The sequence below is a fragment of the Caloenas nicobarica genome, chromosome 33 (genome assembly GCF_036013445.1).
Source record: "Caloenas nicobarica isolate bCalNic1 chromosome 33, bCalNic1.hap1, whole genome shotgun sequence".
NCBI classification, from domain to species: domain Eukaryota; kingdom Metazoa; phylum Chordata; class Aves; order Columbiformes; family Columbidae; genus Caloenas; species Caloenas nicobarica.
The window spans coordinates 791084-818218 of NC_088277.1; the positions used below are offsets into that span (position 1 = coordinate 791084).

At 54.6% G+C, this 27135-nt stretch overlaps 1 protein-coding gene across 1 annotated transcript; it reads left to right on the forward strand.

Moving 5' to 3' along the window:
- The first annotated feature begins 29 nt into the window (after nucleotides 1-29).
- Nucleotides 30-27050, forward strand: VDR (vitamin D receptor). Its single transcript, XM_065654351.1, has 11 exons — nucleotides 30-102; nucleotides 2494-2584; nucleotides 11382-11453; nucleotides 12605-12755; nucleotides 18362-18492; nucleotides 22989-23173; nucleotides 23339-23462; nucleotides 23982-24153; nucleotides 24664-24815; nucleotides 25610-25726; nucleotides 25840-27050. Exons 3-11 carry the CDS (start codon nucleotides 11390-11392, stop codon nucleotides 26097-26099), a joined length of 1356 nt encoding a protein of 451 aa, XP_065510423.1. The 5' UTR covers nucleotides 30-102; nucleotides 2494-2584; nucleotides 11382-11389; the 3' UTR covers nucleotides 26100-27050.
- Nucleotides 27051-27135: the final 85 nt, after the last annotated feature.

Here is a 27135-nt window from a genome sequence, read left to right on the forward strand (position 1 = left end):
CCCTAATGTCACTTGTTTGTTGTTCCCCAGTGACTTTCCATCCGTCTCCGATCTGACCGCCGGGATTTCCAGCTGCGACTTCCCAGCGCAGTGAAAACGAAGGTACCGGGAGTTTTCCTGCAGCTCCAACGCCAGGAAGGGGCGGGGGGTTATTTTTTAGGTTACCGAGCACCCAAAGGCACCCGGGGGTTGCAGATATTGGGCAGGTTAAGGTGCTTTTTCTCTGCGCTGAGCTGCTCCTTCCTCTTTTTTTTTTTTTTTTTTTCTTTTTGCACTTTTTGGAGCCTGGGGCTGGAGCTTTGAGCACTCAAAGTTTCTCCAGAAGGTGGTTTTCACCAGAAGCCGGCGCTTTGCGGCGCGTTCCCCTCCCACACGAGCCGGGCAGTGACTCATCTTCCTCCCAGGACTCGTTTCAAGCAGCACCAGCAATTTCGGGGCGACGCGCGTCCCCCCCGAGAGCAGCCGGACAGACAGGCAGACATCCGCTCCGCGGCGCTTCCTCCGTGTCTCGGTCGGTGCCTCGGTGCGGGTCGGGCGGAACGTTTAACCCGTCTGCTCTGGGGGAGGAAGTCACGGCTGTAATTAATTACTCATTTGAATAAAACCTCGTCTTCCTTGTCTGGAGCAGCCGGTTAAAACGGAGACGAATCGGATCGGGCTGGCGACGCCGTGGCTTTGGGGTGGACCTTGTGAAAATGCGATATTGGGGGGGGAAAAAGGGGCAAAAAAGCCACTGGGAGCCGCGCGTTGGCACCGTGTCCCTGAGGAAGGGGAGCGAGGAAGAGGAGCGAGGAAGCCGGGCAGGTGCGGGAGGCGTTGGCCGATGTCTGCCCCAGATTGGGCTGCGAACGCGTCAGGTGTGAGATCTCGCCCGGGGATTTGGAATTACAAAAGCGCGAAGCACAAATAGGTGTTTTCATCAGGCAAGAATTTGCCTCGGCTCAGTTAGTTGGTGGGTTTTTTTTGCTCGGTGTTTATTTTCTGAATCCCAGTGCGCTCAAAACAAAACAACTGGCTATTCTGGCCTCTTTTTCCCATTTAATAGCTCACCGTCCCTCTGTGCACGCAGGAATAATTTTTAACCTGTTGTTGCTGAACCGAAGCAAAGTCGGTCTGGCCCGAAACTTTTGAAATTGAAACGCGGAGTCGCCGGGAGATGAATAATCAGAATCACGAGTGATTGTGAGTGGGTCTGTCCCTCCCGTGCGAGGAAGGTGATGGGGAGGAAGATGCTGTGGCGCTTTTCCTGTGCTTGTGCGAGGGAACGTGAGCACATCAGCGCCCGGGGTGCACGGGGAGTGATCGTGACCCTCCTGGCACTAATTACAGCCCCCAACGAGGGCGATCAGCCCCCCAGAAGAGACGTGGGGCTGTTCCGCAGGTGGCATCGGCTACGAGGGACTTGCCCAAAACCGCGTTGCGTGGGAGGAATTAAATCCCGCGGGGTGTCCTGTTTTGGGGGTGTCTCGCGGGTTTTACGCACGACCGGCTGTATTTGAATACGACGCGGGTGGCAGCTCAAAAGTGACGATTTGTTTTGGAGGGTGTCAGTGTCTTCATGTGGAAAGTGATGGGATGAGTGGAAACGGCCTCAGGTTGCGCCGGGGAGGTTGAGGGTGGAAATTTGGGGTGATTTCTCCCCCAAAGGGCTGTTGAACAGGCTGCCCAGGGCAGTGGTGGAGTCACCACCCCTGGAACGCCCCATGATGCTGATGAGACAGTGGCCTTAATTTAGAATATTTTGCAAAGGTGGAGATTAAAATATAACCCCCGAAATGAGAGAAATGCACGTGGAACTGCCTCCTAAAATAGAGGTATTGACCCACAGTTTACAGCAGATTGTGGGGAAACATCCCTCTGATTTTCGCGTTGAATTTGTGGGACCTGCTGTGGAGGGGGAGAACTGAAGAACCAGGGGTGACAAAACCAGAGCCGGGCCGGCTGGTCGTCGTAGGTCCATTCCCGTTGAATTATTCTATTCTAAAAATGAAAACACCCGCTTCTTTTTTGTTTTTTAAAATAAGACGCGTGTGCTGGCATTTGTCTCACAGCCCACGAAGACAACTTGTGCCCCGGGGTTGGGACAGGGAGGGACACAAGCGACAAGAGGAGCAAAAGTCCAGCGAGATAAGGAAGGTCAGAGGCTCCCAAAAGCTTTAAAACCGCAGCTTCTCGGCAGTGACCTGAAGAAGCAGACGCGACACCGGGGAACAGTCCCCTGGTCCAGCCGAGGGACCCCGGTGTCACTTGGGACCCCGGTGGCCGGAGCCACCGGCGCCGCTGCCGCCTCCTCCACTTTTCGTTTGAGCCTTTGCTGAATCAGCCGCGGCTCAAGCGCAATTTCCTTATCTGCGGCGTTTAACGGCGGTATCGGCGCGAGCGACTTTTGGCTACTAATAAATGGAAACGGGGTGTAAAAGCGGTGGAAAAAAAAAAAATAACAATACCTGGAACCTTTATCTGTAGATCTAAAAGCAGCTTCCTCATTGCCAGGAATACGCGGTGTGTGCCCAAGGCGCCGGGACCTGCTGACGCGACTCCTGAGCTCCAGTTTCTCTTTTTCGCCCGGGTCGGTGGGACGTTGGTGAGTGAATCTCCTGTTTTCAACAAAAACCCTGCGCGTTTTCGCTGTTCCTGGAGGGTTTTTTTGGTGGAAGTGCCGGAGGTGAAGGAGCAAGCGATGGGACGAGAGGAAACGGCCTCAAGTTGCGCCAGGGAAGGCTGAGGCTGGAAATTTGGGGTAATTTCTTCCCAAAAAGGGCTGTGGGGCATCGACCAGGCTGCCCAGGGCAGTGCTGGAGTCGCCACCCCTGGAGGGTTGAACAGACGAGGTCCTCGGGGACATTTTAGTGATGGCGTTGGCTGAATGCTTGGACTCCATGATCTTGAGGGGCTTTTCCAACCAAAATCCGATGATTTTTATGACTTCTGCCAGCTGGATGCCCAGCTCCTGTAGGTGTTATTTGAATTTCCCAACGCAAAACACCCACGACGCCTCCTGTTTCGTCATCGCTCCCTCTTCTCCCACCCTCTTGGGCAAGAAACCCCCCAGGATGGGCTGGAGCGAGGTGATGGGGCCAGCGGCCGTTCCTTTGTCCCCTTTGTCCCCTTTGTCCCCTTTGTCCCCTTTGTCCCCTTTGTCCCCTTTGTCCCCTTTGTCCCATAAAGGCTTTGCTCCCCTCCCTGCCGCGGGGACGTCGATAGCGCTGACGTGGGGTTTTTCCTTATAAATAAGTGCTCGGATAATAAACACCCCGTTTAACAGAACGCAGATAAGATACAAGCCAGGGCTATATTTAGACTCGCTTAGTTTTGTGGAAAATGCAGCGTCCTCCGTGGGACCCGTGAGTTTTGAGTCACCTTCGTGTCCCCAGCTGCCGTGTGTGGAGCTTGGACACGATGCCCTGCGAAATGTGGTCCAAAAAATTACTTTTTTGCATCTTCCCAACGCTCTCGTGCCCTCTTGGGCAAGGAGAGTTATTTAGCCTGGTGCTGTTTTCACCAGGTAAAGAGGTTTTAGGAAGTTTGGGGAGGTTTGGTGCATGGGCTGGAATTCAGGTGGGGGGCAAGAAAGCAAAGAATTAATGTAATGAATGAAGGAGAAGACAAGCTGAGCTTCTAGAGCTCCCTTCTGAGGAGCTGGTGAGAGTTATTCTGGTCCCAGGGATGTTCACCTGGAGCTCGGACCCTCTTGGATCTGCATAATGTGAATATTCCTGGTTGGGGGGCGGCCTCAGATGATGTGACTTGGGGTTTTTTTCTCCCTAAAACTGGAAATATCCTCGTATGACGCTCCAGCTTTCTTCAGTGCAAAAGGGCTCAGAGATCCATTGAATTTTTTGGGTCACATCACAGCCAAAAGCTGGCAGCTCCTGCGATCATATTGTAGCCTGCTTGAACACAATGATGAGACTTTCAGTTCTGTTAATTCCGTGTATTAGGAGCTTTTTTTTTCCTTCTTCAACATAAGACTCTTTTAATGCCATTTACTGTCTGGGGTAACGCCAAATTCCTGGGAAAGCAGCTCGGTGCTGGAGCGGGATCTCTCTTCAACCAGAAAAGCTGGGTGCTGTCGGAGGGCTGGTCAAGGCTTGTGCTCCTCCGGTCTTGGTTCAGGGTGACTAACCCCTCACAAATCCCCTTTTTCTCTCGCTCGCCGCTTCTCCAAATGCGGTTTTCTCCACGTTGGTGCCTTTCACGCCCTAACAAATGAAATACCGTACGGCGACGCAGGAGATAAGGCAGCTGGGTAGAACAGTCTGCCATGGGAGCAGCTCTACGAGACGCGAGGGGCTTTAAAAGTTATTTTTCCCCTTTCACGAGAGGGTTTTGCTTGACGCAAAGTTAAATTCGTGGGCGTAAGCGGGTATTTTAGCCCTTTTGCAGCAAAGATCTACCGGAATCTGCTTCCAGGACGGGTCGACCGATGCTGCCAGGTCTGTGCTGCTGGGAGCGGCCTCAGACATCTCGTCTATCTGCTGGGATCTGGGTAAATCGGTTTATTATTTCAAAGGCTGCCCGAGCAGCCCGGCCTTTCCCACGCGCGTTGGGACTCTGCGCGTCTCCCAGCCCTCGAATTGTGGGCTTTTCCTGCAGAGCTTTCGGTGCTTTTGCAGAGAAGCTGCAGTTGGACGCTCAGCTCCTGGCACTGGCTCCAATCTGGGGGACAGAGGTTTAAATTCTCTTTTTTCAGCCAAGCTCTGGTTCCCCTCCCGAATTCAGGGCATGTCCTCAGCAAGTTATTTCTATGCAGACTTCAGTAGATAATTATTTCTATACAGACTTCAGTATTATCCTGCAGCTTAATCAGCTGAAGTCTTTCCTCCATCTCTAGCAAAAAACCCCAATACAGGTTAATAAATGATACAACCGATGTATTTTCAGTATTAAATCTGCCTGGGGAGTCCCTGGGGGTTGTGTATTCTCGGTGCGATTTCTTTCTCCGGTGCAGAACGACAGGGCAATTTGCATTCTTAGCAAGAACGCGTTTGCATAGATTTCGAAATAAGGGAGCAGCTCAGAAGGAGCGTGGAATTTACCGCGTGCAGGGGCAGCTCCTTCCCTTGGCCTTTTCCGGAGTTTTTTGGAATAGGGGAGAAATGTTTCCTCACCTGCTCTTACCCAGGAATCGGCGATTGGGAAACAAAGGCGGCGACGAAGCGCACGAGGAATTTGGAGCGAGAGGAGGGGACGGTTGAAACCCAGGGAGGGTTCGGGCGACACGAGGAAGAGTCTGTGGGGATAATTGCGGCTCCGGGTTTGCAGGAGCGGAGTTTTCTCTTTGACCCGTCCTTGCCGTGCCCTGCAATTATCCAGGTGCACGGGTGCCGGTGTCACTCGGCGGTGCCCGCGGTATCGCCGTGGAAATCGTGTCAACTCAGCTAAAGGCAGAGTTTCCATTGGCAACATCAGAAATAACTCCAGATAAGAAGTGAAAACGTTGAAGGAGGAAATAGCCGTTGTGCGCCGGTCCTGGCTGGAGGAAAATCGCACACTGAGACATCCCAGGCCGGGCTGGACGGGGTATGAGCAACATGAGATTGGGGGAAATCTTGGATATTGGGGAAAATTTCTTCCCCAAAGGGCTGTGGGGCATTGACCAGGCTGCCCAGGGCAGTGCTGGAGTCGCCATCCCTGGAGGGCTGAACAGACGAGGTTCTTGGGGACATTTTAGTGCCAGCGTTGGGTGAACGCTTGGACTCGATCCTGAGGGTCTCTTCCATCCATCATTACTCTGTAATTCCACGGCCATCTCCACCGTTGCGGTTCTCGCAGTGCCCTCGGGCGCGGGGACTTGGAGGGGGGAAAAACCCCTGTAATGACAAAAACTCGTCACACGGACCAGTGTGTCACCCAGACCGTGTCCTTCTGGAGCTCTCAGCCTCCGTAGAGCTTGCCGGGATTGCAGCCCGGCTTAGGCGGCTGCTGGGAAGGGCTTAAGCCGAGCCAGAGCTGGGAAGGGCTTAAGCCCAGCCTTGCGTGGCTGGGCTGAGGAGCCCCCGTGGCCTGGGCTGCGGGGCCGGAGCTGCCAGAGCACGTGGTGAAGCGGTAAACTGGGAAAATCTGGTGTTTTCCAGTTTTTTTTTCTAGCAGAATAGGAGCAAAACGGCTCTGTCCTGTGCTGGGTGCAGCGTAGCTGGGTTTGGCTGTAACCAAGGGACCGTAATTTAGGTGTTGCAGACGGGGATTTGTACCAGAATTTGAAGTTCTGGTTGTAAATACAGCGCTATACCAGCACACGAGCTATTTTTGAGATAACCCAACCCGGTGTCTCGCAGCCGCCTTTTCCCTTAAATCACAAACACATGCGGCAGCTTCCGAGTGAAACAAACCCAACGCAAACCCGGCCCCGCGGGGGTTTTTTTGTCGCCGTCCCCAGGTTTTCTGGCCCGCCAGGCGTGGGTTTGGTGACCACCAGCACTTCTCGGTCGTGAGTAACATCCTCAGGAAATGAGGCACCAAAGAATTGGTTAAGTTGCTTTTCAAGCCTAATGCATCGGGGAAAAAAATCCCATTTAACGCTACGGGCTCGGGGAAGAGCAATTGGAAAGGTGGAAAAGGAGCTGGGGGTGTTGGTGGCAGCGGCTCAACGTGACTCGAGGCTGCACCTCGAATCCTGGGGTCAGGATTAATATAAATACCAATTTTATATGAGGATTTTTTTTTTCCTTGCTTTCTGATAGTTGGTCCTCACTCTGAACAGTGGCAAGGTTGAAATATTGCGGGGCGCCTTGTAGATCACTTTTAGAATGCACTTAGAACCCGACTATTTACTGCCACTTGAGTCTCTTACTTAGAAGGAATTTTTTTTAAAAATTTTTGCATGAAATAATTGGGCAATAAGAATAAAAATCCCATATTAAAGCGACCCAGCTGCCTCTCGCACGTGCCGCTGGGGTCTCCCCAGCTCACAGACCCGGGTACATTCTGCGGCGAGCGCTTGGTCTCATTTTTATGGCTGAAATGACCAAGTGTCGTGCAGCGAGGACGCAGGTCAGAGGTGTTTTCTGACGTGGTGCCTGAGCCGTAATCTGGAGATCTCTTTCCTTCGTTCCTCCCAGTCAGGAGAACGGCACTTTAGAAATACTGTTCTGCTTTTACCAGCACACGTAAGGATTTGTTGCCTAATTGCGACGTGAGATCCTATAAAGATCTTTGGCTAACGTGGTAGGAGAGCTTGCAAATGGCCGGGGGGCTTTTCCTTCTGCATCTCCGTACCAGTGAAGCTGCTGGGGGTTTGCACCGCGATGCTCGTCTCCCCCGGCCCTTTCCAGCCTTGCTGCACAAGCTTTTCCTGCACTTCCCACCTTGGAATTGATGCAATTTGTGCCTGGACTCCAGTCCCTGGCTCCTGTCTGGCAGGAAAAGCACATCCAGCGTCTCTAGACCATCCTTGTGCAGGCATTTGAGGACTTGTGGCTGCGCATTCGGATGCATTTTGCAGCTGGGTGCGTTTGCAGCTGGGTGCATTTTGCAGCACATGCAGCCCTGAGGGCTGCACATTCTGTAGCTCCTGGAGCTGCTCCGACACCTTTGCAGAGCGATCGCCCCTCACGAAAGCGTCGGGAAGGGTCGTATCGCTGTGGCGATGACCCTGGGAACCCCACCGCGGGTATCTGGGGACTCCGGTGCGTCCCCTCTGCTCCCTCCTGCATCCCAGTGCTGGGTGCGATGGGGAGGATGCTCAGCAATGCTGGTCCTGGGGTGATGGCAAGAGCCTCGCCAGGCTGAGAACAGACCCGATTTTTCCTCTGTCAACGCTTATTTCTAATTGAGCTTTGCTGCCAGGGCCGTGGCTGCTCAGATGTCAGCTCGTGACCATGTTACTGGGAGCACTGGTGACCATAATCGAGTTCAGCGTGTCCCCGGGCTTGCTCGCCCCCACACCACAAAGTGTTTCGGGAGCCCGTAAGCGCCCGATTCCTCGCAAGGAATGAGATTAGCATCCTGTTCCTTCGAGAGGAGTTCTTTTAAAATTTGTTTTTAAGTCTCTCTGACCTTCTCGAGACCCGTATTTATAGCTCCCGCAGTTGTCGCGCAGCCGGACCCTCCTCTGCAATGTCACCGCAGCGACATGTTGTTTGCAGACTGGGAGTGTCTGGGCTCCCCGGAGCAGGAGTTGTCCCCCGTACGTGTTCCCTGCCATGGAGGAGCCTCCAGCCCTGCTCTGGGGGCGTTCGCAGAGGCGAACATCTCATCAAATTAATGGAGGAAGGGGTGACGTGAGCTGACTCGCATCAGGTAATAAAGAGCTGCCGGTCTCCCGGTACCACCGGGCTTGTCGGGTCTGCTTGGGAGGTTGTTGGCTACTCCGGGTCTTGCAAGAAAAGGTTGTTTTTCCAACCTAGAAATGGATGAGGGGAGATCTTATTGCTCTTTACAACTGCCGGAAAGGAGGTTGGAGCCGGGGAGGTCGGGCTCTGCTCCCAAGCGATGGGACGAGAGGAAACGGCCTCAAGTTGCACCAGGGGAGGTTGAGGGTGGAAATTTGGGGTAATTTCTTCCCAAAAAGGGCTGTGGGGCATTGCCCAGGCTGCCCAGGGCAGTGCTGGAGTCGCCATCCCTGGAGGGGTTGGACAGACGAGGTTCTTGGGGACATTTTAGTGCCAGCGTTGGGTGAACGGCTGGACTTGGTGACCTTCAGGGTCTTTTCCACCCAAAATAATTCTGTGATTCCATCCCCGCTCATGCAGGATCCACTGCTCCCTCTTCCCAGAACCCGTCAATCCGCCGTCTCATAAATCTCCTCGCAGGCAGCGAAGTAATCCCTGGAGCGACCGAGGGCAATTATTTAATTGTCTTTCATTAAAAGAGAAAAGGGGGTTGCTCGCATGCTGCAACTGGCTGTCATGAATAGGCCGATTTGTACTGGGAAAAGCCGCTGAAAATGCACGTGTGCTGCCAGGGGCTCGGCGAGCGGCGCGTTGTTCTGACATGTCAACGGCGGTGCCAACCGAGCGCCTGCCGGGAACAGCCCAAAACCTCCCCGTAAATCAGCGGGTCCAGCCGAGGTTTCGGCAGCGGTGCCAGGGCTGGGGGTTGACTCGGATTTTCAGAAACCAGCCTGTTCCTTTCAGGCCGTGTGTGGATAAAGTTGGTGTGTGTGTTTTTTTTTTTTTTTGTTTCGTTTTGCTTGGCAAACGAATTAACTAAAAAAAAAAAGGCGTTTTGATGGGGCAAGCGCGATACTGAGAACGTGACAAATACTGCCACGGTATTGTCAGGGTTTATTTTCTGCGTCCTGAAAATGTTTAAGGATGGTAGCCTCAAAACACCAAGGACTTCAAAGGCTCTTTAATGAGACGTTGCTCTTGATTTCTGGGAGTGTTCAGCTGTTCCTCAACCCGCTTGGTTTCTCCCCAAAATCTCAGCGAAGCCTGAGCCGTTGGCTGGATATAAACCCGTATCCTTGGCCGGACAAAGCCCTGGCTGAATAAAAACCCATATCCTCGGCCAGACGAAGCCCTGCTCTTGCTTCTGGGTATTTCTTACACTGGATATTCATGTTAAAAACACATTTCTGGCTTTGCCCATGAGGGCCGTGGTGCAAAGCCGAGCAGCAGCCCCACAACCAGCCCCGGCGCTGGGTTTTGGCTCTGGCTTTTCCTTGGGCTGTCATTCCCAGGTCGGGCTGTCGCTGCGGCTTTAGAGGAAGGACGGAGGCGTTTCGGTGCTGGGATTGCGGAGGGTGAGGAAGGTTTTTCAGCGGGACAAATCGTCCTCCGAAGCCTTTTCACTTCTGCCAAGTCCTGTGGAGCTGCAAGCGTGAGTTTTGCAAGCTGGCCGGAGGAAAGGGAAAGTGGTAAAACATGAGACAACCGCTTTGAAATACTTCCTACCAGTTTCTGAGCCCTGCTGGGGCTTATTTGTGCTGGGTTTTTTTCCCCCCTCTTGGTCTCTCCCACAGGTGAGATTTTTCCCATGGCTTTAAACCTCGACGCTGGTGGCTTTCGTGTCCCTTTGTCACCTGGTAGCGTCCCGGCCGAGAGCTCCGGCTGCTAATTACATCGCACAGCCCTTCCCCGCCAGCATCTCGCGGCTGCTCGAGCTTTGCTGCCGTGACAGTTCAAACCCCCCCAACCCCGAAAATAATCTGAAAGTTGAAATTTCCTGAAAATGCATGGATTTGGTGCCTGGGGAATAAGAAAAATCTCAGATTTAGCAAAGCGCGGCTGCTCGGTGACAACCAGGTGGCTGCAGTTTTGCTCTTAACCAGCTACAAAAGAGGTTCGACCTTCCCGGCGCCCGCTCGGGGGAGGCCGGCGCTTCTCGCACAAATTGTTCCGCTCCTCCCGAGCGGTGACGGCCAAACGTGGGGTCTGATGAACAAGCGGCCTTCGGGGGCGGAGGGGAAACTTCCATTCGGGGCTGAGTCACGTTTTCCAAGAAGTCAGAGCCGGGAGGTTGAGGCGGCGCCGTCGTCCGCGCGGGAATCGCATCTGGCACGGGCTTATTGCTCTCTAATCAGTGTCAGCGACCAGATCGCCTCTCGCTTTGTTAATTAAGAGCTGGAGAAAGCAAGAGGTACGACGAGGGCCGGGAGAGACCCCTCTGAGGTTGGCTTGGTGGCATCAGCACCTGCTTTCCCCACTCTGGAGGTGTCTGTGTCCCCGTTTGGGGTGTCACGCTCTTCTTCGCGCACCCCATGGACCTTCTTGGCCCGTCGCTGGCCCGTGGTCACCCTGTTGTCCCCAGGTCCCTCCCTGCGGAGCTGCTTTCCAGCAGGTCGACCCCCGCCATGGTGCCACCTTTGTGGTTTGGGGCTGTGACTTTGTGTTGAGCGGCAGGGGGACCCAGGGGGACGAGCCAGCCTGGCACCCTGTTGCTAAGATGGGTCAACCAGGCCTAAGGAGAAGCTCAAGGAAGGCAAAGCAACTTAGGAAAACCTTTTCCCAGCCCTGTCCTAACACCACGTTAGGCTGGTGCTCCCCATCGTTGAGCAGAGTGGCTGAAGGAACAAAATGACATGAAGAGGGAGGGAGGGAGAATTGTAGAATCAGTTCGGTTGGAAGAGACCCTTAAGATCGAGTCCAGCCGTAACCTAAACCGAGGACTAAACCACGGAGAAGCTCCAGGTGATCCCATTGATTTGGAGCACGCAGGCTCTGTGGTGATAGCAGCCGTTCAGCTTTGTGCCACCCCAAGCATGCCAGCAGCTCTCGTGCCACCGAATTGTGAAATTTAAATGTGTAGGAAAGTATTACCAAGGGTGCAGGGGCGAGCCGAGCGCCTCTTGCCCTCATCTTTCTGGCTCTCACGTCTCGCCGAGGGGCCGGAGCTGTGACCGGGGAACGCGGCCCAACGCTCTCCTTTGACTCATCGACCTCCATCAGTTGTTAATCCGTCCCAGACCGTGTCCTGTTTTGTCTTTTGAATTGCAGGTCGCTCCATGTCGCAGCTCCAGAGCTCCTGGGAGATGCACCAGCAGAATGTGGCGTATCTTCCCGACACAGGTGAATGTTCTCCTTGTTGTGCCCATCTTTTCCTGGGAGGTTTCTCCAAGCAGCACGGAATCCCATTAAAAATGCCGGGGCCGTTGAGCGTGCCAAGTGGCCCACGTGGCCAAAAAGGCCACTGGTGTGGCCAGTGTGACCAGGGCAGTGCTGGGCGCTGGGGAGGCTAACCTGCGAATCCTGGGCTCAGTTTTGGGCCGTACCTAAAAGAAGCGAACAAACAAAACAAATCTCGTTTGAAGCTCTCGATTCAGCTTAAAATTCTCACCCTGAGATGCGCAAATGGGGCAACTCTGTCCTGTGTGCGGGGAAACTGAGGCACGGGAGCCGCTGGGGGCTCCAGGGTGAGCTGAGCCGCAAACAGCCCGTCCGACCGAAATACTGAAACCGCAGCCTCGCGTGGGCTTCGCCGAGATTTGGTACCACGGAAAACTTTTATTTTCCCCCTGCTTTTAGATACTCATTCTAGCAGCAAACAGGCTCCTGTTGTAAGCCAGAGAAAGTCTATGAAAAGCCCCATTTTAATATCAATTTCAGCGATGTGCGTTACGAGCACCATTTCCTCCCTTGTTTACATCCCTGTTGAGGTGGTTTTTTTTAAAACAAGGTTCTCTTGAGCAGCATTTGGGATTTTTCTGTCTTACGGGAGCCGGCGTGTGCCGGTGCTGCTTCCTGCCCGTGCACAAGGGAAATTCGGCACCGCGACCCCTTTCCCTGTGGTTTTGCAGCATCGAGCTGGGTGAATCCTGGTTCCTTCAAGGCTTTTTAAAAGCACATGCGAAGGAGCAGAAAAATAATTTGGGTATGGGGTGGGCTATGCGATTTCTCCCACTGAAGCCCCGAAAATTGCTGTGTGTTCTACAGCGTGTTTAAGGCTGTGAGTATGGGAAAAGGGGGTCCGATTTTACTGGGTAGATGGGAAAATGTACTAAAAAGACATTAAAAACTATCTAGAACCTGGTTTTTGGTGGTGTTAATACACAGAGCCAAAGGGAACGCAGAAGCTTCTCTTGCCAAATCGTGCTGGAGCCAGGGAAAAATTATTTCTTTGCATCTAATTGGCTTTTTGTAAAGCAAATCAGATTAGAAATTAAACCGTAAAGGTGTGACAGCTTGATGAAATAAATACCTGGCTTTCCGTGCCCTCGCAGACATGGAGACCGTGGCTGCCAGCACGTCCCTCCCCGACGCGGCCGGTGACCTGGACAGGAACGTCCCACGGATCTGCGGCGTCTGCGGGGACAAAGCCACCGGCTTCCACTTCAACGCCATGACCTGCGAAGGCTGCAAGGGCTTCTTCAGGTGGGCGAGGGGCTTTGGGGAGCGTGGGATCCTGCTCCAGGACCCGCGAACCGCGAGGAGCGGGAGAGCTGAGCCCTCGGGGCGCCGTCCCAGTTACCTCCGTCCCCGCAAACCGGGCGGCCCAGGCGGCTGACGCACCCGCGGGATCTTGATAGTGGTGGAGATCGCGAACATATTTCCCTCCTGACACCATTTGCTAGTGGGAAGCAGGTTGTTTTTCCCCAACCGAGACAGAGATTTCCATCAGTCTGGGAGCCTCGCAGCCCTCTTGCGTCGGCGGGAGTGTCTAACGCTGGGGACGGCACCTCGAAAATAGACCCAGTTTGAAAACTAAACTGGTGGGATGGCCACAAACTTTTTGTCTTTAAAGCAAGCTGCTCCTGTCCGCTCTGAAGTGCTGTGCGCTCGTGTACGGAGATACGGGGGGTTCTCTGGCCACTGCTTTGGTGGGCACCAAGCTCTTTCTGAAACTCCTTAACTCACAACTCTGGCTTTTGGGGCTTTAAAGTTGCCGTAGGATGTATACGCAGCTATTTTGAGGCTTTTTTTTTCTGTTAGATAAGGGTTTTAAGTGGTCTCAGGCTGGTGTTCAGCAAGGTAGAAACATCCGCAAAGCTCCTGAGACCTCAGAGCGTGGAGAGTTGCAGGTTTGTGGATTGTAAAGTCATATTTTGATGGCTTTACCCCCGCGCCTGCCCAGGCGACACTCCCGCACAGACGGAGCTGAGAAATTCACGTGGGAGTTCCCGTGGCTTGCAGCAAGCGAGAGAATGACTAAGCGCTGGTGCAACAAAGCCAGGCCTAACGCCTGGCGTGGGCCAGGCTGGGAAGAGCCTTACTCAAGGGTTTGGCACCGGCGCGTTGCACACACCGCGTTGCACACACCGGCGCGCACAGGTTGGCGCCTCGAGCCGGGCCGTTGCAGCAGCCAGAGCTGGAAACCTTGCGGCAGAGTCAGAACTGACCTGCTCTCGCAGGAATTTCGGGGCTGGATGGGGGTTTTCACGCACCGCAGGCTGCTGGAGAACGGGGCGGCTTCGGCCAACCTGTGCGACAACATTTTCCTCGATTGCTGCCGAAAAATGAGTAATTCTTCATCCAGGTGCTCTCTTCTGTGCTCTGGTGTCTCCAACCTTCCTCATCCTTATGACCGCAGAGGCTTTTCGGCTCCAAAACAGCCAGTGCTGCTTGACGAACCCTTTTTGGGCGCGATTGCGGCTCCTGTTTCCCCATCTCTGCCGTCACACCCTTGTGATCATGCAAGACGTAAACTGCGACGGTATTTCTGAACAGACATCCCCATGCTGAGAAACGCTCTCGTCTTCAGCGAGCCCTTCGTGCCCCATATCAAGCCTTTATTTTCAATTTAAGGCTCTTACTACTTTAAATTTTGCTTTCCAGGCACGCTCTCCCCATGCCAGGTCTTGGTGTGTTCCCTCTTGCTTGCAGGGCCTTGTTTACAAGCTGTTTTCAATCACTGAATTAACACTTGCTGCTGCCGCACTATCTGCTTTCTGCAGTAAAATAGCGCTGCCACGGGAGAGCCTGGACCCCCGAAACTCTCCCAGAACAGACACCGATCCCTTTGCCAGCACCTTGAGGTTTATAACGACCTGTGCTCGTGTGCACTCGCCGGTTTTCAACTTCCCCGAGCAATTCTTTGGGGAAAAAAACCCCAAAAAACAGGTCGCTGCTCCGCTATCAATTTCTGGTGGCTGATTGCACTGCCCTGGGCGGTCGGACTCGCAGCTGGAAGGGGCTGAAAGAGAGTGAGCGGCTGCGAATGTCGAACAGCAGCAGCAAAACCTCAGGAAGGCCTTGCAGATTGATTTATTTTGAGCGCGTCCAGGCTGCAAACACGACTTTAATCTCCTCTGCAGAACTGGGCTGGTTCTTCCGTACCCGGAGCCTCGTGCCCAGGAGCGCAGGGACGCAGCAGGACCTGCCTTGGGGACGCCCCTGCGTGATGTGGCTCCCCAAAAAGCCATTTTCTAGCACTCCTGGGTGCTCAGATGTGCGCAGAACGTGCGGCACGACCAGGCGCGAGGCGACCTTTGGCCGGCTGCTCCGAAGTCCGCGGTTTACTAATGATGCCCACGGCGACAGCGGCGTTTTATTGAGCTGTTTGCTCAGGAGCTCTTAAAAAAGCAGCTGAGCCGGCGTGATTTATTCTGCTGTGACTCGGCTGAAGCATCCGCGGTTTCTTCTGCAGTCCGGGTTTCCCCTGGTGCGATGAAACTGGGTGTTAATAGATGCTTGGAAGGGCTCTGGCTATTTCAAAACCTCTCAGCTCCCCGCTGCATCTCCCCCTCCCGTCATCCTCCCCAGCTCTTTGCCATGTTCTACGTGAAAATTTTAAAATAAATCTCCTCTTCCTCCTTCCCCAGAGGCCGCTATAGATATTTCAGGGTGAGGCGCAGTTGTCTGGAGGGTCCCTGGGATCAGAAGTGCAGGACGGAGCTGGCAGGATTTGGGGGAGAAAATGCAAATAGATGCAAAACGGGTGGCAGAGAGCTGCTCTGCTCGGGGGGTACCCTGGGCCTTCCTGGGGTGTCCGTGTAGGTGTCACGGGGGATTATCCCACCGCGAAGGGGTTGTGGTGGCCGTGCGAGGCGGTTCTGCCGCAGCCCCGGTGCCAAAATGACTCGCCGGGGTTTGGGTTTGAGTGTGAGCTTCCAGGAAACCCAGTCTCCCAAATGTGAGAGCTGTGGGTATCGAAAGCCCGTCTCGCTAATAAATCGCTCAGAAGGAGCGGCTTTGAGATCAGTCCTGTCGGGTAGAGGGGAAGGACCAGCCCAGGACTGATACCTGCCCCGTGGTGCGGGTCTAGGCCAGGCTTTGCCCCCGCTCCGGTGGGGGCTGCTCTTCACCATCTGGCTTTCCTGCAATTCACATCTCTGATAACCTAAAAGCTGCTTGGCGTTCGCTTTCTCCTCCATGTGCTCGGTAGGACCGTCGGGCACGTGTCTGCCAAAGAGCAAGGGGGGGATCGGCTGCTGCGTCGGGGGGTGGTTAATGCTCAGGTTTCTTAGCTGGAAATCACGGTCCTTGCTGTTCTCCATCAGGGACGGGGTCTGTCGGGCAAGGTAAAGCCGGATCAGAGAATCGTTTTGGGTGGAAAAGCCCCTCAAGGTCATCAGGTCCAACCATTAACCCAACGCTGTCACTAAAATGTCCCCAAGAACCTTGTCTGTCCAACCCCCCCAGGGATGGCGACTCCAGCACTGCCCTGGGCAGCCTGGTCAATGCCCCACAGCCCTTTGGGGAAGAAATCACCCCAAATTTCCACCCTCAACCTCCTTCTCCAGCCCCTTCCCCAGCTCCGTTCCCTTCTCTCAACTCGCTCCAGCACCTCAATGTCCTTCTTGTGCTGAGGGGCCCAAAACTGACCCCAGGATCAGAGTTTTGGCCTCCGTAGTGCCCAGCGCAGGGGACGGTCACTGCTGGATGATGAACCCCCGAGCTGGGGGGCAAAACACGGGAACAATTTGCCCAGAGAGGTGGTGGCTGAACCATCCCTGGAGACATCCCAGGTTGGATGGGGCTCTGAGCAACCTGAGCTGGTGCAGATGTCCCTGCTCATGGCAGGGGGGGCACTGGGGGAGCTGGGACGGTCCCTTCAACCCGAATTGTCCCCATTTTCCCCACCACCACCAGTTACAGCCCCCTGGCCCCCTCCAAACCGCCCTCCCCTCCCCGCCGTGTTTGCGCAGGGAGGGGATCGTGTTATTTTTAACGCTCGGCAGCCTGCCCAGGACGCGGATCTTAAATGAGCCTTGAAATGGCCAGTTCTGGAGCTTTACAAAAATACACCCCGGCCAGACGGCGTGAGCTCCCACTGTGGGTCAGACCGGTTGCCCCCCGGGGTTACTGGTGTAACTGGGGGGGCCCCTCGTAGCCCTTGGGACAGAGAAGCGGCTGCTTAGAAACCCTCTATTGTGCCCTGCACTCGAATAAACTGCAATTTTCATACCAAACCCATAATATTGGCTTTTCCTCGGACATCTTTCCCTGCCCGAGGGCCTCGCGTTGCTCTGGCTTGTTTGCGCGTTCCCAAGACGAGACGCCCGCCCGCCCCATGTGCTCGAAAATGGAGTTTTTCACCGAAACTGGGAGATTTTGGGGGTGTTTGGTTCCAAATCCTGATTTGCCCCTGAGCTGGGTGACGTTTGTCCCCCTTCCTGGGAGAGCAAAGGTCTCGGTGGAAGGGGAAAACTCAGAGAAAAGCGATAAACTGGGAGCCAGCTGCTGGGTGAAATAGGAATTTCTTGGTATCAGGCAGGTTATGGAGGGCTCTGCCACCCCCCTTTCCTGTATTAATTTTCCTCAACGCATTTATTTATTCATCTATGAGGTGAAGGGAGAGCAAAAGCCTCTCTGTTTACATCTCCCTTTTGAAAATAGCCTTTAATTGCACACTATGTGCTGCTCTGGGTCTGCAGCCCGAGAACGTATTTTATATTTATACCCTATAAGCGCAGGTTTGGCACCATTCCTGGGCTGGTGGGGCCCCTCTGCCACCGTTTGGTACCTCCACGGTGTTTGCTGTGGGTCGTGCACATCAGCTCAGCATCACAGAGGGATTCTATTGCTAAAAGAGCAACTCTTTCTAGCGGGAGATGCTTCATCCCGGTGCTGAAATACAGAATTATTTTGGTGGCGGGTTTCTTGGGTTGTGCCTGAATTGCATCTGGGCTCTGCTGCATTTCCCCCTGAACACCCTCGCTTGGATTTTCCAGCCCTGCGCTTGGTTCACCTCCGTTTAAAAGATCGCCCTTCCATTTGAAGCATTTAGAAATAGTTGCAAATCCAGACATAAGCTTCGCTCGTCGCTGAGTAACTTCCTCCAAAGCAAAGACGCGGCGTCTCTGAACGCAGAAAATTGATTATTGCAGCTCTGCCCGTAACGTGTCATTAGCGATATCGCAGGACAGCCCTGCAGAAAAGCGAGTTTTTGCCGGGTGCTCCAGCTTTGACCCTTTGTACTTGGAAGATTTACGGTCCCGGCGGCGGCAGAGGGACGTGGCACGGTGTGGTTTTGGTGGCAGAGGGGGTTATTATGTTAAGTCTTGTTTCTCTTGTAGCCTGCAGTGAGGTTTCTGTCCCCTGCGCACACAAACATGCGCTCCGGCCAGTTATTCTAGCAAAGCCGGGCTTTAAAGGCCGGTCAATGTTTAATAACGCGCCGCTTTGGTACGTTCCAGCTGCCGCTCTGGTTTCTCTGCAGCTCTTCCACCTTTCTTTTGGCCTTCAAAAGACCTGGACAAACCCAGAAAGCTGCTTAACCTGTCGTTGAACCCCCGGGCTGCATCCTTGTAAGAAATTCTCCTTTTCCGTGCTGTCCAGCAATGGACAAACCTCTAAGATCAAACCCATACGTGTCCCCAGGCAGGTGCAGCTTCTCCAGCTTGATGTTCACAAGTGACCAGGTGAGCTGAAGAGTCGGATCTGAGATGTTTCCAGCTCTTCTAAGCAATCTCTTTGCTGTCCAGAGACCTGGACTTGTGCTTGCACCTCTTCCCAATACTCAGAGCAGCCTCTTGCACACGCAAAAAAAATGTTGATTTGACCCAAGATTTATTTATTTTTTCCCCTTTCCTCTCCAGGAGGAGCATGAAGAGGAAAGCGATGTTCACGTGTCCCTTTAACGGCGACTGCAAAATCACCAAGGACAACCGGCGGCACTGCCAGGCCTGCCGGCTGAAGCGCTGCGTGGACATCGGCATGATGAAGGAGTGTGAGTGCGGATGGGGACACGTCCCCGCTGCCCGCTGGGGTGTCCTTGTCCCTCTCCGTTAACGCGGGGGCATTTTTAAACGGGGGCGTTGGTGACGGCGGCTGAACGTGAGCCAAGGTGTGCCAAGGTGGCCGCCAGCATCCTGGCTCGTGCCAGCACTGGTGTGGCCAGCAGGCCCAGGGCAGTGACCCTCCTGTGCTGGGCACTGGGGAGGCCAAACCGCGAATCCTGGGGGCAGTTTAGGGACCCTCAAAAATGGCGGCGCCGAGATCACCTCAGGGCTCAAAATGGCGGCGCCGAGATCACCTCAGGGCTCAAAATGGCGGCGCCAAGATCACCTCAGGGCTCAAAATGGCGGCGCAGAGATCACCTCAGGGCTCAAAATGGCGGCGCCGAGATCACCTCAGGGCTCAAAATGGCGGCCCCGGGGGCACCAAAATCACCTCAAAACATAAAATTGTGGCCCCAGGGGCACAAAGATCACCTCAGGGCTCAAAATGGCGGCACCGGGGGTGACGGGATCAACTCAGCAGACAAAATTGTGGCCCCGGGGGCACCGAGATGACCTAAAAACACAAAATGGCGGCCCCAGGGGCACCGAAATCACCTCAGGGCTCAACATGGCGGCCCCAGGGGTGGCGGGATCACCTCATGACAAGAAAGAACTTGAGCTGGAGCGAGTTCAGAGAAGGGAACGGAGCTGGGGAAGGGGCTGGAGAAGGAGGTTGAGGGTGGAAATTTGGGGTGATTTCCTCCCCAAAGGGCTGCCGGGCATTGAACGGGCTGCCCAGGGCAGTGGTGGAGTCGCCATCCCTGGAGGGTTGAACAGACGAGGTTCTTGGGGACATTTTAGTGCCAGCGTTGGGTGAACATTTGGGCTCGATGATCTTGAGAGTCTTTTCCAACCGAAAGGAATCTATGAATCAAGGTTTGGTGCAGAAGGTGGACACGTGAGTGCAAAACCCAAGAGCCCTACGAGGCTTCGCAGAGGATGCAAAGGGCAGGGGACATGGCGGGTAATGATTGAGGGGAGCTCGTTTAATGATTGAGGCGGTTCCTGCGCTGGTCAGTGATCAGGGAGTTGCCTTTTTAGCAGAGCTAAGTCGCCTTTGAGGACATCAGCTCCACAAGAGCATCCGGGGCCGTTTCTCATTAACTTTGCCTGAATTTGCCCGTGCAAGGTCATCGTCTTTTCCGAAACATCTTTGCGCGTTCCTCGGTGCAGCCAAAGGGGGAGAGTTCAATGAGCTTCCCCACAGCGACAGCAATTTCCGTGAGCGTAAAACTGGCTTGTGTTTTGCTCTTTTTTTTCTTTTTTTCCCCCTTTATTCTTACAAAACGGGTCCGTCTGTCCAGCCACGTGCACAGCAGAGACTCAAGCAAATAGCAGTGGGAAGTAAAGTTGTTTTTAACCCAATCCAAACAGGCTAACGTTGTCCAAATATTTATTTTCTTCAGCTATATTTATAGATAAGCAGCTTTTAAAAATAAAAGCCGCTTGGCACGCTTCCTCCTACGTACACATGCTCTCCACGTCCTGGGTTTTCAGGGGAAGGCTGGTGTCTGCATAGGGTTCAAACCAAAATAACAACCTTCTCCGGGGACGTGTCACAAACAGGACGTCGCGTGGAATGATTGATGGACCTGAAAATTTGGAAAACGGAAGCGGCGCTTGTTCCCTTGTGTGGCGAGCAGAGAGCGGCGTGCGATGTCACCGGGTGCCACCAAAGCACCTCCAGAAAATCGGAACCAGGGGAAAAAAAATAAGCCTGAATTTCCGGTTGTCGCAAATATGGAGCGAATCCCCGATGGAGAGAAGATCCCTGGATCTTTGCCTTTCAAGCGAGCAGCCGTGTCCCATAAAGAGGGAGAAAAAGCCCCTGTAAAACACCAGATGTACCCATGTTTTTGGTGAGCAAGAGGACACGTGAGCCCGTCAGCGTGGTCCGTTTAGCATAGCCCTTGCTAACGAGGGAAAAGTGTTAATTTGCACTGGCTAATTATCCAGGAAAGGCCAGAAAATATAGCGATTGACGGGGTGTTTGCACCCCGGCCGGGTCCCAGGGACACGTGTGCTCTCGGGGGGAGTTAACCTGTAAACCACCCCGTTAGCAATCTGGTACTGGATTAACAAAACCTGACCTAAGGAGACTAAAAATAGCCTCCCGTGGACTTTGCTGCTGGTTAAATGAAGGGGAACGAGGTGTGCTATGGTTATTTTTAGGTCAAACCTGCGATCTTGAAGCTCTCGGAGGGAGGTTTGTGTCTTCCCTGGGCTGTCACCAGAGGTGACAGGATTGTCACAGGCGAGGCCGGGCCGGTTTGAGGTTCTTAGGGACATGGTTTAGTGCTAGGTTAAGGTTATGGTTGGACTCGATGATCTCGAGGGGCTCTTCCAAGCAAAATGATGCTGTGATTCTATGATTCTACAACCCTGCCGCCGACGGGACCTGAGTCCGAAGCAGCAATGAGAGCGTGAGACTCCGTTAACAGCTTGCTAATGGGGTGGCTGGCAAATTAACTCCTACGCACCCCGCTGGGACCTGGCCAGGGTGCAGACACCCCGCGTGTGAATCTTCCAGCCCTTCCTGGGTAATTAACGGGTGCAAGTCAACACTTTTCCCTCGTTAGGAACGGCTACGCCGAACGGGCTGCGCTGACCGGCTACCATGGGCTTGCACGTCTTCATGCTCACCCAAAAAACATCTGGTGGTTTATACGTTGGGGTTTTTTTTGCCCTCCTTATGGGGCACGGCTGCTCATTTAAAAGGAGAAGATCCAGGGATCTTCTCTTCATCAGGGATCTGCTCCATCTCCAGGACAAATGGAAATTTTGGCTTTTTTTTTTCCTTTCCTGCCAACACCCACAGGTTCTATTTTTTGTGCCCGAATTAATCTGGGGGATGGTGCAGGCGGATGCGTCTCCATCCCCGGATTTCGGGGTGGCCGGATGGTTTTAAACATCATCTCCAGCCCAAACCACGCGGGGTTGAGGGTCCCTGATCGTGCGGCCCCGCCGCCGCGGTGATGGGCTGGAGGAGCCGGTGCCTGTTGGGGAAGGCACTGCGGGTGTTGAAACTCAAACAGAGCAAAAACCCCGAGCCACCGGGAGCTGGGGACAGTGCTGGGGTGGCCACCGTCTCCTGGGGAGGGACTGGGGAGGAGGTGGAAGCTGGAAAGCAGCCGAGGTCGCGGCCATAAGGATTTACAGCCTGGGCTCGCCCCGCGCCGTCCGCAGCCAACGTTAGCAAATAGTTGTGGGTTTCTGTCTGCCTTATCTGTGCGGGGCGAGCTGGTAGAGGAGAAATCCACCTCGCTGCCCGGGCTGTCACCGCTCTCGGGAGCGATGTCCCTCCGGGTGGCCCTGGGGACAGCTCGGCTGCCTTGGCCGCTGGTTTTTCTGGTGCTGAGCGTGAATGTACTTTAAAGCAGTGCAACGGGTTTGTAGCTGGACTATCCCAGAATAATTTTGGATGAAGAGACCCTCGAGGTCATCGAGTCCAACCACTAAGTCACATCACGTTAGCACCAGATAACGTGCTTGGAGTTTTTTGTTAATGGCTGGTTAAAGGGCTGATAACGTCTGGAGGGACGAATGGGCTTTGCTGTTTTTAGGACCTGCTGGGAGTTGGGGAATAAACAAGCGTTTTTGGTGGATGTGTGACTTGGTTGTGGGATGGCGGGGTCGCTACCCTGCAGCTCCCCATTGCTTTTGTTTTCTTGGATATTAGGAAAAACTTATTTACAGAAAGGGCTGTGGGGCATTGACCAGGCTGCCCAGGGCAGTGCTGGAGTCGCCATCCCTGGAGGGGTCGAACAGACGAGGTTCTCGGGGACATTTTAGTGCCAGCGTTGGGTGAACGCTCGGACTCCATGGTCCTGAGGGGCTTTTCCAACCAAAATGATTCTCTTTCAACCCCGTGAGGCCATTCAGGTCTTTAAGCTCTTTTAATAAAGGTCAGATTTGAGCCCAAGCTGCCTGGGGATGCTCCCCTACCCTAATTAAACAGGAGAAACTCCGCGTACCGCCTTCGGGTCCAACCCGTGGCCACTGCCAAGTGTTGTCACCCATAACACGAGCAATAAATCCCCTCCCCTTGGTGTGGGGGTCTGTCTATATGTCCCTTTAGCTTAAAACTACTCGTGATGCTGCAGAAACGCTGCCAGGTCCCCAGACTACGGCCTTATCAGGCTCCCTCTGTTGTCGGGAGCGAGATGAACCCGCTGGCCCGAGTCTCGCAGGATGGAGATTTCATTATTTCGCCCCAAAGCACAGAGCAAACAGCAGGGTTACGGCAGTGCCGGCGCGACCTCGTTGCACCCATTTCTCACCTAAAAGCCTCCAAACGGGCGATAAACCGCGGGGCGACCCGGCAGTTGGGAGCGAGGACGGGGCTGACGCGGGTTTAATAATTGCTTGGCGAGGTGCTGGGGGTGCTGCCGGGCGCTGGGGTCGCTCCAGGCCCCATCTGTGACATTTTTCCTTGTCCCCGCAGTCATCCTGACGGACGAGGAGGTTCAGAGGAAGCGGGAGATGATCCTGAAGCGCAAGGAGGAGGAGGCGCTGAAGGAGAGCCTGAAGCCCAAGCTCTCAGAGGAGCAGCAGAAAGTCATCGACATCCTCGTCGAGGCTCACCGCAAAACCTACGACCCCACCTACGCCGACTTCACCAAGTTCCGGGTACGTTTTTGGGGCGCACCGGCTCGGCTCGGCTCCTGCTGGGGTGCAGAGGACCCGTTTCATCCCAAAACCTCTTGCTAGAGAGGAGTTAAAAATCCCAGGGCAAGAACCTTAAAGGCCAAATCACTCCCCGGGCCCCGTTCCTCACGTCCCGCTCTCTTCCAGCCCCCAGTGAGGAGCAACCCCAAAACACAGGCGGCAGCGAGACCCTCCTCCATCCTCACCCAGGACTTGTCCTCGGAGGATTCCACCGACCTCTTCAGCTCCGACGGCTTCGGCACATTCCCAGGTACCGCACTCAGTGGGCGATAGGAGTAGAAATGCAGCAGTTTTCCCCAAATCTGGCTATTCTGACCCTTTTTTACCTCGTCTGAGGAGCTTATAATGGAATCAGAGAATCTTTTTGGTTGGAAAAGCCCCTCAAGATCATCGAGTCCAACTGTTACCCCATCCCTGGTCCCTGAGAACCTCATCTGTTCAACCCCTCCAGGGATGGTGACTCCACCACTGCCCTGGGCAGCCTGTTCCAATGCTCGACAGCCCTTTCTGGGAAGAAATTATCTCAAATTTCCAACCTAAACCTCCCTTTGACTCAATCACAGCAAAGGAGAGGAGCTAAAAGTCCCAGTGCAAAATTCTTGCTGCTGTTGGCAGCCACCAAACAGCTGCTCTCTCAGCCTGGCTCCTCACGTCCCACCGTCTAAACACAACACAAAGCATGACAGATCCTGTTCCTGCCGTCCATCCCCTCGCCCGTAACGTCCTCCCTACAGCCGAGGGACCCTCTGACCGTCTCCCTTCTCTCCAGAGTCCGTGGAGCCCCAGATGTTTTCCAACCTGGACCTCTCTGAGGAGAACGACGAGAGCTCCTCCATGAACATCGACTTCTCCCACCTCTCCATGCTCCCGCACTTGGCCGACCTGGTCAGCTACAGCATCCAGAAGGTGATCGGCTTCGCCAAAATGATCCCGGGGTTTAGGTGAGATGCTTGCTCCCCGATCCCCACGTCCATGGTGGTTTTCCACTCTCAGGAATCCCGTCCTGCCCTTCACAGCCAGCTCATTTTTCTCCATTTCACCTTCACAGCCGTCCCTCAGGCTCTGTTCCCTTCCCAGGTCTGTTCCTACTTTCACATTTTCTGTCTTCTCCTCCTCCCTGGGGTCACTCCTCTTCTATTTCACCCCGATTCACCCAGACTCTGCCAGCAAAATGTTCCTAAGAAAGACGCTGGAGGTCAGTGGTCCCCATCGTGATTTGGGCAGGACTCAGGTCCTGTGTCACTTGTGCTCGGGGCGCTGGGTGGTACCACTAAATCAATGTGGCTGCAAAAATATTAATACCTGTGGCTCAATGAGGTAGAAACCTGGGGTGAGGAAGAATTTGGGGTGCCCCCAGAGAAAGGATTGGGTCAGGGATGGAGCGCGTGGGTGGCGTGGGCTGTGGGTTGCCCACCAGCCAGGTCCCACATCAGCCCCGTCCCCTTCCCCAGGGAGCTGGCAGCAGAGGATCAGATCGCCCTGCTGAAATCCAGCGCCATCGAGGTGATCATGCTGCGCTCCAACCAGTCCTTCACCCTGGAGGACATGACGTGGACCTGCGGCAGCAACGACTTCAAGTACCGCATCAGCGACGTCACCCAAGGTAAAGGCGCTGAGGAATGTCGTCCCAGCCTTAAATTCAGAGGCAAAAATCCCACCCTGGGTAGTCTGGAAGGTCCAGGTCCAAGGAGGTGAATCCTCCCCCTCTGCTCTGCCCCATCTGCAGTCACTGGGACCGGTTCTGGGCTCCCCAGTTTGAGAAGGACGAGGAATTACTGGGGAGGGTCCAGGGGAGGGACATAAGGATGCTGAGGGGTCTGGAGCATCTGGAAAGGCTGAGAGAGCTGGGGCTGGAGAAGAGAAGCCCAGAGGGACCTTATTGATGGGATAAATGGATAGAACAAGAGGAAACGGCCTCAAGTTGCACGAGTGGAGGCTGAGGGTGGAAATTTGGGGTAATTTCTTCCCCAAAGGGCTGTCGGGCATTGAACAGGCTGCCCAGGACGGTGCTGGAGTCGCCATCCCTGGAGGGGTTGAACAGACGAGGTTCTTGGGGACGTTTTAGTGCCAGCGTTGGGTGAACGTTTGGACTCGATGAGCCTGAGGGTCTTTTCCACCCAAAATGATTCTATAAGGAGGCAAAATGTCTATAGGTTTAATTGTCTTTATAGATTTCCAAAGCAAAATCCACTCCATCATATCCTGCTTTAGAGAAACCATGCGGGGGGGCAAGTGCCATTAAATACCAACGCGTTTGAAGCTGTATCAAAAGTCTTATTTCCACTGTCCCAGCTCTGTAGCGCTGACAGAGCAACCGCCGAGCTCCACGCTCATCCCTTGGCTCTGGGGGATCTCGTGCTGAGTAAAATGTCCTAAAAACGTCCTTTTTCTCCCCAGCTGGCCACAGCATGGACCTCCTGGAGCCACTGGTGAAATTCCAGGTCGCCTTGAAGAAGCTGAACCTCCACGAAGAAGAGCACGTGCTCCTCATGGCCATCTGCATCCTGTCCCCAGGTGGGAGGATGCTCAGCCCCCCAAAAATCATGAACCTGCTGAATTTTTAGCTGCGTTAACCCCACTTTTCCCCCAAAATCTCACCTTCCCGTGTTCTCCGCCGTCTTCCTTAGATCGCCCGGGCGTGCAGGACACGTCGCTGGTGGAATCCCTCCAGGATCGCCTCTCCGAGATCCTCCAGACCTACATCCGCTGCCGGCACCCGCCTCCCGGCAGCCGCCTGCTCTACGCCAAGATGATCCAGAAACTGGCCGACCTGCGGAGCCTGAACGAGGAGCACTCCAAGCAGTACCGCTGCCTGTCCTTCCAGCCCGAGCACAGCATGCAGCTCACCCCGCTCGTGCTCGAGGTCTTCGGCAACGAGATCTCGTGACTCCGGCCGCCGCGGCGCTCAGAGGGATAAGTCAGCCCGCGGCTGCCAAGGGCAGGACGGGACCCCAGGGCGGGAATTTTGAGGAATTTTGGATGCGGACGCTTTCGTTTCACACTACTCGAGGGCCTGCTTTGTATTCTCAGCCACCGCCACCAATATTTGCTCAATATGGAGCAGCGACAGACCAAATCTGGGTGTTTTCCCCCACTTTTCCCCTTCCCCGCCGTCTGCAAGAGCTGACTTATCCCTTTATGGATGTTTTGAGGCTGGGCTGCCTCAAATCTCTTCTTTTTTGACCTGAAAAGTTGGTGTGTGTGGAAGGAGGAGGGGTGGTTTTGAGGGAGGAGATGGACTCACAGCACCATCCTCTCCTAAAATCTGCAGCACTCGTCCCCCCTGCTTTTCAAAAAGGGAGATGCTGATTGAATCGCACCTCCTGAAAAACGCCGTGGACTGTGTCCCCACATACAACCAGTTAAAACCAGTTCCTGAGCCGCTGTGAGACTGGGGAGAGGCTGGAGATGCCTGTGTCAGCCCTGGAGGGGTGGAATTTCTCCTCGGGAGGGCGAATTTGTCTTCGGCCCTCAAAGGAAACGGCCGGATGGGCCGTAGTTTGTGTTCCTGACACTACTGCTGGCTTTGGGGGAACGGGGTGACCTCGGGGTGACACCGCGCCCTCAGGCAGGACCCCCTCAGCACGTTCCCCCCCAGCCCCTGATGGTGTCACGGTGATGATGGCAGGTCCCAGCTCAGCTTCGGCACCTCGCGGTGCCCGGTGGCAGCTGGAACTGGGGACCGCGGGGCTGCTCAGGGCGACTGTCCCCCCGCCCGGTGCCAGTGGAGCAGCCCCCGGGAGAAGCGGGGAGCAGGGGGTGCCCCCAAGCCCCGCACGGTGTCAGGGAGGGGGCCCAGCCCGCTGCCCGGGGCTGCTCCTGCCAAATAAAACGCTGGTTTGGGAACGACAGCTGGGCTCGTGTTTGGGGGGGCTGCGTGTCCGTCTGTCCGCCCCGCGTGGGGGGGTGAGCATGACCGTGTC

Bases quoted from the DNA above. Each gene is read 5' to 3' on its own strand.
- VDR (XM_065654351.1), top strand. From the start codon at position 11,390: ATGTCGCAGCTCCAGAGCTCCTGGGAGATGCACCAGCAGAATGTGGCG. The intron at 18,493-22,988 runs GTGAGTGCGGAT...TTGTCCCCGCAG, and splicing joins CATCGGCATGATGAAGGAGT to TCATCCTGACGGACGAGGAG. The intron at 23,463-23,981 runs GTACCGCACTCA...CCTTCTCTCCAG, and splicing joins CGGCTTCGGCACATTCCCAG to AGTCCGTGGAGCCCCAGATG.